Source organism: Ostrinia nubilalis, chromosome 24, assembly GCF_963855985.1.
Source record: "Ostrinia nubilalis chromosome 24, ilOstNubi1.1, whole genome shotgun sequence".
Classification (NCBI taxonomy): Eukaryota; Metazoa; Arthropoda; class Insecta; order Lepidoptera; family Crambidae; genus Ostrinia; species Ostrinia nubilalis.
In genome coordinates, this window is record NC_087111.1 from 955055 (window position 1) to 971614 (window position 16560).

A 16560-nucleotide genomic window follows, 5' to 3' on the forward strand; every position below is an offset into this window, starting at 1 on the left:
GCCTGTGCAAGCAAGGCTGCGGCGTCCTAATCTGATGTGACGTGTGGTGGGGTCACAGCGGGGGACGCAAATGTCAGGACATATTAAAAAATAATTCCGCACACACGTGACGGCAATTTGACTTGCTATTTGACACAGACCTTAATAATCTAATTATTTTTTACCAATGATACCAATGGCGACTTTTTTGACAGCAAATCTGTATTGTCAACATAGCAAATATCGTGTCATGGTAATAGGAAATGACGCTGATTGACAGAGATGAAGAAAAGGATTAGTAAGGACCACATCTCGGCTCACTCTTGCATCTTAATAATTTTAAAAATTCATAATCTTTACAACACATCTTAATTTTACATCACTTAGTTTCTACTAAGTCCTTCTGGACGCCTCTTTTCTGAACGGACCGACGATCTCCATTATTCTATTAACTCATATCAAAAAGTCCTTTTAGTAACGAATATTACAATATTCTACTCACACAAACAAAATATAAACAGTTCAGCCCGTCTCTATTATTACAAGCTCCAGCACAAAAAATACAGCCACATCATCGTTTATTAAATCGTATATCTCCTAAAACGTGTGTTTCACCCTAAATAATGAAGCTGTTCTGTCACAACGCTGCTTTATATTCATAGAGTGTGCACGACCAGGAAAAGCAAGACAAAAACTATGATAGTAAAGAGATACTACATACTACAGCACAAAATACTACATTTTTATTGAAAAATCGACCCTATTATAACTACATAAGATGTTTCATCTAAACACGATGATCCCGGTCTATGAATTTAGATGACGGTAGTAAGGATTTATTGAGGCGTAACATTAACTTTCAGTATCTTATTTTGCCCCAAAACTTTAGTTATCATTTGTAAACAATATCTAACTTTAATAGAAAAGCGCAAACGATACCGGTGTGCCTACCATGAGTTTACGTTAGGTGAGCTCGCTAGCGAATACGTCAAAAAATTCTATGAAGATTTTATTTCTTGAAAGTAGCCACTAGGGGCGCTGCACAATATGTCATACATTTAAATGTCATTTTTTTACGCAGTCGCTAGCGAGCACACCTAACGTAAACTCATGGTAGGCACACTGTACTCGTAACACATCAACTAGGTTGTTTTCCCAACCAAACAAATCGCCAATTGAATTCACACAAAATTCGAGATGTGCTCTTATAACACTTAAACCAAAAAATAAACTGTATTTAATTTAAATTGTACTACCATGATGATGAAAACCAATTCTCGTTATCGAAAAGCGACGAGATTTATTTAAAACGGCGTGTAATTCGGCCATTGACAATTCCCAGCGAGGCAAACCGTTTCACGGCACAAAATTATTAATAAACTTTAAACCGTATATTTTATTCGATCGCAACATTTGTTCCGCATATTATCACCGGTTTCTGAGCCGTAATTTTCATAAAACTCCGGACATCTGGCAACGTGCCGGCAACGGCCCAGTTTTATCGGCCCAAAACCGGTAATAACCGGCTGAAACCGGTTATATCGGGCGTGATCCGGATATCACTGCATCGCTGGGTTTTGTTTAAAGCAATTTCGCGGTTTCATCGTTGTTTTGTCGCGCTTTATTTATGTGTTAATGTTTCAGTAAATAGTTTATGCAGAGTTTGTGGAACTTGAATATAAAGTTTTGCGGTTTGCGCAACTGTAATTTTTCCTGCGGTTCAGTTGTTTGTGCTCAATTGGGCGTGTAACAATTTTTTTTTTGTAATTTAGCTTTGCTTTCGTTTATTTTTGTTGCAAGCCACAAAGTAAAATGTAACTCTGTTTGTTCTGGTATTTTTCTTTCTCTACACACGAATTTATTTTTCAGTTTGTAAACTAAAAACACAGAACTGTAATATCAATTCGTCCTATTGATTTACTTGTTTTTCTGTTAGTTGGTTAGTATTTAGTTCCAAGGCAAACTTTTTCACAAGTCAGTTTCGCATTACTGAAAGGTTTTTTGTGCTTTTATAGTGTAGTGGTAATAGTTTTTAGGCTTCGATTACTGTGTGAGTGAATTTAATTACGGTCTGCAATTTCTATCATTCAAGAATAATTGCTTTTCATTCCCATATACCTATTAATTAATCAGAAATTGATTTTGATTAGTAATTCCTTCAGGAATAAATTAACTATCTCTATGCTCTAATATCAGAAACTAAAACAGTTGAAAAGGTTAATAATTATATTAATAAACATGAAAGTAAAAGCTCAAAAGCGGCCAAATCAAAGTAACTGTCGACATCAATGGTTTACCTTACAGAACTCCTAAATTGACCAACCGTTTTAATCAAACGTGAAATTGGGTGAAAACGAATAATCCGCATGATGTCCCCAAGTTTGCAAGAGTAATTTAATTTTTACCCTCGATTCGGGTAAATTACCCTACGTGGAGAAGCGGGTACTTATACCCCATTATTTTTACGGCGGCTATGCAGAAGCGAGAGCGGAAATTGAAAGAATCAAAAGTTCTCCAAATTGCATCGCTTAGCATAAATTCTGATGGGGAAACTTCGCCGCTTAAAGCAAGTAAAGTGTAAAATGATTACGTTAATACACACCTACTTTCAAAGAAAATGTTAGTTGAAGGCCAAAATGTCGCATGTTGTTCAGTAAGTGCCATTTTTGCGCAGTATGAATCCAATCGTCCAAGTCCTGTTCATAATGCGCAACCTACCTTCATCCTAAAATATTTGTACAACTTAAAATGTTGGTTTTAAATTTTTTGTGTTTTTATATCTGAATAAATCTCCAAAGGGCTCTCCGGAGAAAAAGTAAATTAACTATTGGTTGATGTTCGGTGTAATATGACCGAACAAACTGAATCAGCGCACTCGTTCGCGATGCATCGATTTTACCTCAAATAACTAATTAGTGCAAATCACGGAACCATCGCGACCGGGTGCGCTCATAACATTTTTAACATTTTAACATAACATTTTAACATAAGTCTAACATTTTTAACATTACTGTGGAACATGGAATAGAACTATATTTTTAACAACAAACTCTTTTAATCCAAACATTCAATCCCTGAGCCGCAATATTGGTCCTTCGAGCAACGGCCTCGCGAGTCGGTAAAAAACTTTGGTTTGGTGTCGATAAGTGAGGTGTATGAACTAGCAAAACATTGGTGAAAGGATTGCAGTGTTTGGACAACATCAACATCAACAACAACAGGACGGAGCATCAGCAGCGTGTGCAGCAGCCCGTAAGCTGAACAACACCTGTAAGATCTGTCCATTTATTTCTCTTAACAATAACATCAAACATGGTAACTTTGGAATCGCAATACCTGCTTTCCGAAGATATCGAACGGGAGTTTAAGAACTATAAAAAGGATGGCGCTGAACGTAAGAACAGTTTTGAGTATTTCAAAAGGCGGTGGAACAAACTAGAGGAACTATGGAATGAATTCCAATTTAATCACGAACAATTAGTAGAAAACGTTAGCCAAACAGACCCATATTTTGAAAACAAACAGTACGACGCGACTAAAGCGATCTACACACAGTTCAAAAACCTCATTAACAGTGATTGTCAACAATTCCAATCACAACAGACGGCATCTACCTCAAAGATGTCTGATAAACAGAGAATGTCAGGGACAGAACAGCTGCAGGGTGAACAAGGATCCTACAGCAAGTTAGACGAAACATTACGTAAACAGCTAGGCAACTTCAAGGCATTTGAGAGAACAGTGTCTAATATCAACATAGAACAGATGACAGATAAGTGGGAGTTTGAGGACGCATTGAAATTATTAGAAACACGTTGGACAACAATAGACAGCTTACATTGGGAAATAGACAGTGAGTTAGATGGAAAAAACTTAGAGTACGAAGCAAGGTTTTCTAAAAACGAAAAACAATACAACATGTTGAAAAGGGAAATTAACAAGAAAATGTGGTCAGTGTCGCATAGAGAAAAAACTACTCCAACATTAGACATCCCGGTGTTCGGTGGGAACTACACGCAGTGGGTGTCCTTCAAAGACTTGTTCAATGAAGCAATTCATAACAATCCAACATTATCACATGCACAGAAAATGCAATTTCTGAAAAGTAAACTGAGAGGTGAGGCTGAGAGGTTGATTCAACATTTGTCAATATCTTCTGACAATTACTTAACATCCTGGAACATCTTGAACCATCGATATAACAACGAAAGACTAATTTTTACGTCTCATATCAACATACTATTCAACCTACCAACTATGCAGCAACCTTCACTAACAAACATTAAGAAAATGCATGACGTAACAATTGAAACACTTCATGCCATCAAAAATCTTGGCGTGGAAACAGAAACTTGGGACCCAATTATAGTTCATATTTTGTCTCAAAAACTAGATTCTGAAACCTACTCTGACTACTTAGAATCAGTCAACAATCCACGTGCTTTACCCAACTTACAAGAACTACTAGACTTTCTCGAGAGCAAGTTCACTGTGCTAGAAACATCATCTCGACGTAAACAAGAAATACCTTCTCAAAAATCTAACAATCAATCAGGATCTCAATATTTTACAACATCAAACTATAAAAAACCATATTTTAACGCAAATCGCACAAACAACGGCGGTAATATTGCGAAAACGTTTCATGTATCGAGTTACACGTGTCCTTTGTGTAAAAATGAACACGGCATTTATAATTGCACAACATTCTTGAAAATGTCGAACGAAACAAAACTGATGACCATTAACAGACTTGGTATTTGTGTAAATTGCCTATTCTCACATAATGGCAAAAAATGCAACTCTACGAAAACGTGCCGCAAATGTTCCGGTCAACACAACACTTTGATACACGATGCCCTAGAAAATTCTAAAACAAAATCTACAACAACATTTCCAAAAAACTCAACTTCCAATGCTCATCCTTCTCAAGATGAGTATTCAGAAGTACTATTGGCTACAGCATTTAATTTTTACAGTAATTTTTAACATACAAACTCTTTTAATCCAAACATTCAATCCCTGAGCCGCAATAGTTGTGTTTTTGACAATGAAAAATTAAAAATACGTAAGCCCTTTTTTATCAAGGCATTTATATAAAGCTTTGTCCGAGAATATTATTAATTTAATACAGCGAATAATTATTTACTGGGCAGACATGCACTACCCTAGATTGTAATATGTACACTTACGCCCGTGTTCACAATCATTACTATGAGGACTCATTACAGACACGAACCAATCACATAGCTCTATTCAATGATGTGCGTTCGATTTGCTGCTTTACTTAAGTAAGCATCGTTTGTAAATATGGGCTTTACCATCAGGTGATTGCGGTCAAGTACCAGCCTTTTGCCACATAAAAACCCCATTCCGACCCGCAGCCGCTTATCTGCAGTGACCCAAGTCCTTTCCGTCCTGAGTATCACCTCTCCTCGGCTCCATTGCTTCCACAACAGGCCAATTTGCTCGCCAAAGGTTTCTTCTAATGACGCCTTTAATTCTGAGTTCGTTTTGAGTCTCTCTCATGTTTTGGAAAGAAACCTCAAGTTTTTTTAATAGTTACGTGAGAACGCGAGTACGTGACCCACTGACACTTAAATTATTTTTGTCTAGTTGTGAACTAATGAGTTCTAGGTATGTTGTAGGTTGTAACTTGTAACCGCTGACATCAGAAGATTTTCAGACTTGACATGAGCTTTACGCGTCTGACATGGCTCAAAGTGACTTATCATGCTTTCTCAGGCACAGACTCATCCTGAGGTTCTGGGACTGAGTTAGATTCACGTTGTATTAAATTACTGTCTAGTTTGTTATCCTTGCTTGAATTAATCAAACTGAGTGTAAAAAAACATGATTCTTGCTTCGGAGCTAGGTCCAATTGAGCCACATCAGATGCCTATGGGCGGTTCATTAAATTTAAGGGATAACCCTTGATTAAAAATTTTGTATTTTTATAAAAAAAAACACTCAATTTTTGTAAACCACACGATAGAAGAGAACTTCGCGACAAAAAAATATGAATAATAATTCAGCGAATATACATAATGACCTTACGAATAGTAATTTAGCTTTTGAAATAAAATCATTTCCGTAGAACCATTTCCACTAACTATCAATACGATCAACACCAACTTCCACCAGCTCCGCAACTTTATGCAGGAACTGCACCGGCAGAGATAATCCGCCGTTGACTGTGCGAGTTGAAATGCAGCTCGGAGATTAAAATGTTAGTTTAACCCTCCGTGTACGAGGTGACTAAAAGTTACGTCCCGTACCAGGTGGGGTATGACACACCCCAATATACAAAGTGATAAAATTTTCATTCAACATTTTTTTAGGTGGAATTTTATATTTAATATTGATTATTTACGTATGCGCTAATTAGGTTTAAGAAATGCTCTGAGCTGAAAAAATGTATTATAACATTTTTATCATAAAAAAACAAAAAGACACAATTTCCGTTGTTCTTGTAATTTAGGAATCAGTTTCCTATGTATAATTTTTAATTAGTGCCTTTAATTATGACAACCGTTTTTATTTAACAAAGTACAAGTATTTACTTATAATTTAAAAGTAAATTAAAAACTGGAAGGGTATAAATTTGTTTTGATCATCGGTTTTCAATTTACCACAATTCTAATGAAAGAAAATGAGTATGCTCAATGCATAAAATGGGAGCGTAACAATTTTATTTATTTATAAAATATGTTATTCCATTTCAGTAGCCCATAAATTGTATCACCAAGTATAAATTGTAGCCCATAAGTGTATGTTCACATACATCTTCGGATCTCAGTAGGTACTAAACTTCCAGATTCGCACTAAAAGTCATCTCATTTGACTAAAAGTGCTTGAAAATTTCAGATACCGTAAAAATCACGAAAAATAATATTTGTATTGAATTTTATTCAATTGACAAAGCTAAAAATATATAAATTACACCAAAACTGTTAGATTTTTTTTTAAACTTTTTAACAACGTCCCGTACCAGGTGGGGTGTGTGACACCCACAGGAACTTTAAAGGCATGTAACTCAGTTGGTAGTCACCGCTGGACTGATTTTGCAACGCTGATCGAAGCAGCAGTGTCATAATTCCAGCTACTGAGAATTTCAAATTCAGCACTTGCAAATTTTTAAAATTGTGGCTATTTTTAAAGGACTGGGGTGTGTCACACCCCACCTCGTACAGCGAGGGTTAACCACATTTTATAGCACTACCGAGAATTAGCGAGGCTATTCAAACAATGTTGCAAGTTATGATATAGTAAATTAAGCTTATGCTTCCGTTCCGTTTGGTGTCGGCAGAGTTACAGTCTTTGCGTGGATGTCGTAAAAGGCGACTATGCAATCCTCGTCGTGTAGATGTCGTAGAAGACAACTAAGTATGGGACAAATAATTCGAACTTCAGTAGGCCTAAGATGGGCGCCGTGATAACTTTTATCGACGTCAAAATGTATGGGCAAAATCGATAAAATGGCGTGATAACCGCTTATCGCGGCGCGCATCTTAGGCCTACAGGTCTTCCCAACCCGTCTAGCCAACGTGGAGAGTGTAAGCAAAATCCTGGTAAATTAGACTAGAGTAGCTGATTGAGATGTTGAATACTGGTGATGATGTTTAAGCTTACGTGCTTCAAGCCAAAAAGACTAGTGGACATTAGATTAGTTACAATAGTTTGATGAAACTTTACAATTATCATATACATCAAGATAGGCTATAATTTATTTAAATCTACACGGATGAAGATGCAATCAAACACTAGTCTCACACAACTCTAAATTTAACCTTTGGCATACTCGGGTATCCATACACGTAACACATGTAAAGTAATTACAAGTAAAACCTTTTTATTCGCTTCAGACGCGGAGTCAGGGTTTTTTCTCCCATGGGATTCTGTGAATCTGAAGACACAATGAACGTTTATTCAGAAGACTCGCTGGATTGACGCCAAAAAAATGTCAACAGTGACAATCTACAAAATGTATACATAGAGAAACAGAAAGGATTTGATTTTTTGTCTGATCATACATTCTCCCTGATGAACATAGACATATAAAATATAGAACATAGGATATTTTTAAAAGATAATTAAAGGAAATTAATCGCTTATCACAGCCGAAGTAAGATTTCGAAAATCGGAAGTAATAACATTCCAGAGCAGTATAAAAAGGCTTGTTTTTGTGTAATCAGCTATGTCCAGTTATAGTCTGAGGCAGACCCATCTATCAGCATAGAAATGGATGTTCCAATTCGTTTTTGAGACTGTTTGCGATCATGTTTATGTGAAAGAGAACTAAGGTGTTCTAAAATTTGTAACTGAAAAGTGGGTGTATTTTATGTCACTCGTAGTAAGGAGTAACCTTTTTGCACACACTTATGCTGTGGACTGTTGGACACGCCCTCCTTATCCAAACCCTCATAAAAGACCGAGGATTTGGTACGCCCTACAGGGCCTACGTTCTCATTGACAGAGGGCAAGGATTCCAGATTAGACACATTAAAAAAGGCATTTTCCAAAGTATGATTTATATTAGCATCTGTGGTATTTTTTTTTTAATTATAATATAAATAGGCATTTTTCACCTTTTAGATTTTTTGTTCACTTTTGATACTTTGATTTATAAATACTCTATGTTTTCACATATTTGGGTGTTGGTAAATATCTATTTGGTTACGAATCAAAACAACGAATGTTTTCATTTAAGAAAGTATTGGATTTCGTTTAACTTCATTCTTGGAAAATGAAACTCAACAGAATTTTTTTTAGTTACATTTTTCAAACATTGATTTGTTACGCCAGATTTGGTATTTTCCACGAACCACAAATATTTTTATTACTGTTTTAAAAGGTCATGTCGTATTATATTTTCTGAACAATAGGTAAAGCTTCTAACCGAAGAAACAAACAAGGAAATTGTCATATTCTCTTTTACAATCAAGTCAAATAAACTTTTAGAAGAAATGTTGAATTAATGTTCATACGTCACAAACTGACAAGATCAGTAGGTAAACGAAAAAAAGTTGTTGCATCAGATCAGCATGCCCACGTCATAAGAACAACATCTATATAAACTAACGTACAGCACTCTGGTAGTAAAACAACCCACAAGAAGGTTAAGACAACAATTACCGTCGGAAGTATTCTGTAAATGTAATTAAAACTTCCCCGAACTTTGGCGGGTTGAACTGATCCCCGAAACGAACAATACGTAGCCTGGGGAGAGGAGGCAGCTTTATTGGATGAATACTAGTAAGTAAATAAATACTAGTGCAGTTCGTGGATAGGACAATCGTCTGTCTGAAGGGCGGCCATGTTTAATAATGTACAGAATCATGGAAAGTTAAAGTAGTTTTTTTTTTATATTAAAAAACTAATTCATTTGTAACATTTGTCATCTATGATTGTAATTTTATCAAATAGAGCCTTTCAGCCTTGATTATAAACTGTAACTTAATGATTGATTCTTACAGACAGGCAATGCCTGCCAGGCATGGACTAATATACTTAGGCTGAGTTGCACCATCTTACTTTAACTTTGACAAACGACAAAAAATTGTTATACTCCATACAAAAAGCACCGGTTAATGTTACGGTTAAAATAACGTGGTGCCTCTCAGCCTTAGTGGTTCTCTCTGGACGTCTTTGTCCACCAAAAGTTTTCGGCCATGGAATAATTTTAAATTCGCTTTTCCTACGACCAGATTAATATTCTACACACAAAACTGTAAATTCGTTCATTCTGAAACGGAGGTTAGTAAACGTGTTCTACAGATCCTGAATGCAGATGTTTATGACCGTAGCCGTAGTATTTAACTACTCATGTTTTTAAACTGTGTTGTCCAATTTACTTTTGTTATAAACAAGGCAAACGGGCCTGTTGTTGACATCGACTCAGATGAGCGACCAATAAGCATGTAAATTGACTATTTCGTTATATCTATAGCAAATAAAAATGAGTCAGCAAATAACATGAGATTTGATATTACAATCTTAGGGACTTGTATTGTATGCGAGATTAGAGATTATGTTAGTGGCGACATGTAAGGTCATTTTCCTAATTCATCTGTAACGAGTATAATCCTAGCTAGAGTAGCGATGGGCGATTGTTCGAAAAAAAAATCGAATTAATGACAATCGAGAAATCGAACTTTCGATTGTCGATTTAGTAATTCGATGATGACGATGCATTCTTATCAGTAACACTATAGATACTATACTTATGACATCATAAAGGTAGCAGGGAAGCGCTGGACGCAGGCCGCTACCAATCGATCAACATGGAAAGCATTGGGGGGGCTATGTTCAGCAGTGGACGTCCTATGGCTGAAAGAAATGATGATGATGATGATATCAAATCTCCGACAGCCAATTATGAAAACAGTAACAACCATTACGTTTACGGTTTAGGCATGTAATTCGTTAGATCGCGCGATTAACCTTTGAAGTCCCCGGAAATAAAATTCAAATAGCAAGATGCTGCGCGACCCACATAGCCACTTTATGTACTATGACGACACCTATGATAAAAGTAAAACAGGTGGAGATATTAGATGGTGCTAGGGAATGCCAGATAAATTACAAATATTAAGAAATATTAGATTTAGACTCCGCCTTTATCCGAAACTTTTGAATCGGTTTCGGTTACGGTTTTTTTATTATTTTGGATATCCGATAGTTTCGGTTACGGTTACGGATATCCATAACATCTCTGACTCGTAGCACCGCTCTCCGGTATTGCTCGCCGCATAATCAAAGACAATCGAATGACTGCGATTGCTTATCGAATACATTCAATTACAGAGACCATTCGAATAATTCGATTAATTTAGTAATAATCGCTCATCGCTAAGCTAGAGTATATCTTCAATCTACTTACTTGACTTCTGTCACTTTTGGTAAAGCTCGGACTTGCAAATTATATCAATTAACTGAGTCATATTAATTAAGTACCTACCTGTCACCAAACGCAGATTACTTACGAGTAGGTCCAATTCGACCAAACTTTTATCCGAGAATAACTCCTGGTACAACCAGGCCTGTTCATCTCCGCGAGTTTACATCGAAAACAAAACACGCACGATGGCCCACCTACAGGATACTATTCGACAAGGCCTCACATACGAGCGAACATTGACTCACGCACGCGTATTCTTGTGTATGATGGAAGAAAATAAAGAAAATGGTGTACTAAATACTGTGCAGTATTTAACTGCCTAAATAATAATAAAAACACAGAATGTACTTTTTTAAGTTGCCTTAACACACTGAGAGGTAAATAAGTAGTTAATATTATTCATGATAATTCATGCTAAATCATGTATTTCCTCCGCCATACGTTACATCATTTTACCGAAGTCAGCCCTATAGCTTCGGCGCAGTGCCGATCACTGACGTTTGTCAACAAAATGGTGCTTGACTCTTGAGACAGGCTAAATTACACCATATTGTTAATGACATTGAGCATACATTTTTTTAAATACCTTCGCGAAGTAAAACTTCTGTACGTAGTACAAGACTTATTATTATTCTGTGGTACAACTAGCACATTGACAGTTTCAGTACCTACGGAACGGGAAATATGTCAAAATGTCTTTTGTACTCTGAGATTAATATTTACTCTTGTTTGGTCGAATCCACCCTTAGTTGTACTCGTAGTAGACGTACTATCTTAGACATAGGATAACTCAGTGTTTCTTGCGTCAACTCTGACTGAGTTTTCTGTAATAGTTCATTTCTTTTGAATCGCGCCATTGGACTTGAAATTGAACTTTAATGTTGCCACTTCTTTAATTTTGCTATCATGCATTTATTCTTACTTCATTAAATACCTGGTTGTCGTCCGATATAAAACAAATTTTTGTATTGTGAATGGAAAATCTCTACAGATTAAAGCGGATAGGCAATAAATACGGCTTTGGTAATCTGTATGACAATTATAATTGTTACGGGTGTGTAATGTATGATATAACTACATATCATATAATACTTAGAGGATATAACATCAAATTATATAAAATCGTTTAATATAATAATTATTTACTATAATAAACGAATAATATAATTTTAAAACGAATAATTTTAAGACAAATAACTATTAACTGATATAAAATGGTTTGATATAATGAATATTTTCTATAAAACTTACAATGTATACTATTTAAAACAAATAACATTCAAATCATATAAAAACAAAATGTCGAACAATCAAATGAGATAAAATTATTTTCCTATAAAACTTAAATCATATAACAATAATAATTTTATGTAAAGTTCATTTGTTATAATAAGCATTGCATGCAGCAAGCAAGCAAGCGAGCAAGCAAGCAAGCTAGCAAGCAAGCTAGCATGCAGGCAAGCAAGCAGGCAAGCAAGCTAGCAAGCAGGCAAGCAAGCAGGCAAGCAAGCAAGCAAGCAGGCAAGCAGGCAAGCAAGCAAGCAAGCAGGCAAGCAAGCAAGCAAGCAGGCATGCAGGCATGCAGCATGCAAATTTGACTAAAAACTTGAGACTTCTGTCACGGCTCCGGCACTGCGGGGCTCTGGCGGTCCCTCGCGTGCTAATCGTCGCAGATGGCTTTCGCTCGACACCGCGTCTTCGGCTTGCTGGCCGGCGGTTTTACGGCGATTCGTTTTTGTCACTAAAGTCATTTATAAGTCAAGCTAAAGAAGAACATACTTAAAGTTATATCTATCAGAAATTATATCAATTAAAGAGTATAACAAATAATATTTATTACAAGTAATGGTTATGTGAAATAATATTTATATTAAACAAAATTACATCAAATGAGTCTTAGATTAAGTAAGGTTTATATCAAATGTCTTTATGCGTTGTGATTGGTATCTGAAATGATATTATTAGAAATGATTTATTATATGAAGTAAACATTATATGTTAAAAAATTATATCAAGTGTTATTATAACATACATTTATTATACAATATGAACGTTATTGAAATGAATTTATATCATATAAACTTATATAAACTGTCACGCACCCATGTAATTGATTTGAAGATCGTTAGGATCAAGGATCTCTATCCTTTAATTGAAATTCCAAGTTTCGCAATGACACAGACATAATTATTATGAGAACTGTGAATTACTGTGCCATGTAATTTTAGGAGACATCAATTGATTCCCTGAAAATTGTAACATAATATCAGTAATTTCAAAGGTGCTGGAATGTTATTGTTACCTATAAATTTATAAAACATATCGGTTCCAAACTTGTTAACATTTATTTATAATCGTCTATAAAATAAGCTGTTACGAGTAAAATTTTTAATAAGGAAGTGAATTTTTATATTCGGAAAGACGACGAAATGGACGCTTAAATAAAGCTTGTAAAAAAGTCCCGTTGGAAATCTTTGGGAATGGAACCCTAATGAAAATATATTTTAAAGTCTATCCCAGAGTACAGCCTCACTCAGTCACCTGAGAGTTAATCCCAAGTCTGCATTCGGTCCCGATAGCCCCAATCAGGCCGGTACCTAACGGGCTGTCACGACCGTCCGGCGATGAGTGCCGCTTGAGAGGCTGCGCCGAGTCTTGAGCACTGCCTTGAGATAGGGCTGCCTCACTTGTCCAAACCAAAGCTTTCTTCAAATGACGTCCATTACTGGCCAAAAGTCTCCCCCAACAATTTTCAGAACAACCAGGCCTGCCTTGTCCTGATCCAGGTGCTTCTCGCGACTATAACTTTCTTATAAATTACTTCTTTATCATCGTTATCATCAACATATAGCAGTGAAAGTCAAAGGCTTACCCTAATACGCACCATTTTACTTTGTATTCGGATAGTCACATCCAACTTCTGCTAGCGAGCTTTCTATGGCTATCAATTTAATCATCATCATCATCATGACGTCCACTGCCTCATAGACCTCCCCCATTCATTCATCCATATGTAAATCATTGGAAGAGGCCTATCAATTTTACAAGCAGGATAGGAGAGTAACTCGTCCTATTTGTGCAACATCGTACATTTATTTTTTCATAAATTAAATTGTAAGTAATAATTTGGTCACATTTCCCGCAAGAATATATTGCAGCTAGTACCAAAATTTTTGGGAGGCCTTTGTCCAGCAGTGGACGTCTTTCGACTGAAACAAAAGAACGAACGAACGAACCTATATAAATAAATTCAAATCATCGGCAGCCCTGAGTCAATCTGACGGGTCATTGCGTCGGAGTGGTTCTCCGACAGGCGGCGTTAGGGTAAATGCTTACTTTTTCGGCAGCGACCACAGATTTACCGATGAAACTCATCAACTTGATAAATTTTGGGGCGAAAACAAACCAACTTGTGTTTTAGAGTGCGTAAATTTTAAAGAAAAGGCGTAAAGTCTTTGAGTAAGATATATACGTTTGACATAAAAATATGCCTTGGAAGTTGATACTGGATAAGTATAGGTGATAGAATCTTGATGAAACGCACATAAAGTTATACTTTCTCACTCCCTATCTCTATTCATAAGTTCAGACTAGAATATATTCCGTTATTATTTCTTGTTGCTTCTTACAAAAACATTACTTCTTTTTCTTCAATTCGTAACTTTGAACTAAGGTAAGTACCTATGCCGATCTGTTTTGGAGAATCGTTAAATTATATTAATATGGTGATAACTGATTTCTTATCTTTTAATTGAGGTAGGTACATGTGTTTGTAAAAGCTTTCTTTGGCAGATCAAAATTTACGCAGCAGAAGCCTCGGTCAAACGCTAGTATCAAAATATTTCCACTGCATTGCGTACTTCAATCAAGTCTGGCCCGGAAGGAAAATAAATATTCTTTTCGTAGACAAAATAAATATTTACTGTCCATTGATAGCTTTTACTGCCCGATCTAATGGGGGTGTTTTAGTATCTTCATTGTGATGTAACTTGTCGACTAAGTTCTTATTTTTTCACTCAGACAAGCTCTCGAGTCGCAATCAAAACACAGGGATAAGTATGTGCAAAAGCATATTTATGATAACTAGACTTCAATGTATGTAACTACCTACTTAAGCAATTTGGAAAACAATTGACATAGACACAAAACTTTCTTATAGCCCGATATTTTTTATTGTAAAATTGACATTGCTGAGTTCACTGAAACTGTATCAGGGGGGCTCAATAGTTCACTAATAATGATAAAATAGAAAATAAACGTTTCCGCGAAAGAAGCAATACTTAGGTACATTATTATTTGACATACAAAAAATATTTGATACAAATGTTTTAAAACCTTTCACTGTGCTGAGAGTGCTGAAACCTACTCAAGCGTACCCAATTTAAATCTTAGTTTCAATAAAATGCTGTTCGTTAAACACACGTTTCTCTTATAACTTTCTTTGTCAACAAAGAGTTCTGCAATTATTTTAACTCATCGATATCTTTCTTTGTTTCAGAAATACGTTAGTGAGCTAACGGTGGTCCGGGACTGCGTGCCCACTTGTAAAGAAAAAGGTACGTTGGTTTTGAAACGAATTGTCATATTATAAGAATAAGAAATCTTTATCACAAAAGCTGACAGAAGTAAACGTAATTTCAAAATTTCCCAGTGTTAACAGAAACGCGAGTGCTCCGAACAATCAACTTTGACATTGCTCAAGCACAAATTCTTAAAATCTAAACGCAATTGACTTGGCTGAGTTGCACCACCAAACTTTAACCGTAACTATAACGTAATTTTGTATGGAGTTTGACAGATTTTCAAATTTTGACGTTTTTTAATGTTAAAAGTCATCAAAAGCAGAGTAAGCATATCAAAATATCAATTTTAAAAGCCACATTAATCCGCTCGTGTCACTTCTGCCTCTATAATAATCAATAACCATCGAATTTTAGTCAACTCGAGCAATGTATCTGTCACCAACCGCGCGCCGCTCAACCATAGTGTATCACATACATCGCTCAGCCGACCGCAGCGAAACGTAACATAACATTCGCAAATTAGAACCGAGCCTAACGAACTGGGTTTGTTTGCCGACCAAATTGGACGAATTTCAATCTATAGGTGGCTGTTAGTTTTAGTTTAGTTAGAATTTGGAGCCGTTTCAAATGGCATCAAAACTTTTTTATTATTTGATTAAAATCTCTTAAAAAATACAAATCTTTTTTATTATTTTATACATAATGTCTGCCTCAAAAATGTCCGTAGCGTTAAAGACTTTTAGCGCTAAAGAAAATTAGTGAAGCTTTGTGAGATTAAAAAGCTCTTTTCAATGCAAAACTATTCGACTCTAGATAAGGTTTTTTGGGAAAGGATTGAAAATTCTGTCCAGCTTTGTTTAAAAAGCAAAATGGTTAATAGTTTTGATACGTCCGTGATTCGGAGATTAGTGCAGGAAGTGAAATGTGAATAGATTGAGAGCTTTGTTTACCCGGAAGCAAATCGTTGGGTTGGTGTACCCGAAAATAAACTCATCTGTAAATGTCAACTTACTTCCAATGAAGAAATTTTCTGTATTTTCCTTTCTAGCAATTTATTGAAGCGAAATATAAAATCGGCTTTGTTAAAAATCAAAGCATTTTAATGAGGGCTATCGTTTTTTTACTTAACAGTTGGCACCCCTGGCGATTGACAGGACC

The 16560-nt window shown here is 35.9% G+C and overlaps 1 protein-coding gene across 1 annotated transcript in view; it reads left to right on the forward strand.

Moving 5' to 3' along the window:
- The window catches only part of LOC135083720 (uncharacterized), a 108731-nt gene that overhangs the window by 80030 nt on the left and 12141 nt on the right, over positions 1 to 16560 (forward strand). Inside the window, exon 3 of the mRNA XM_063978444.1 lies at positions 15378 to 15435. Within this exon, the coding sequence (XP_063834514.1) occupies positions 15378 to 15435 (58 nt within the window). The remainder of the gene's footprint in view (positions 1 to 15377; positions 15436 to 16560) is intronic.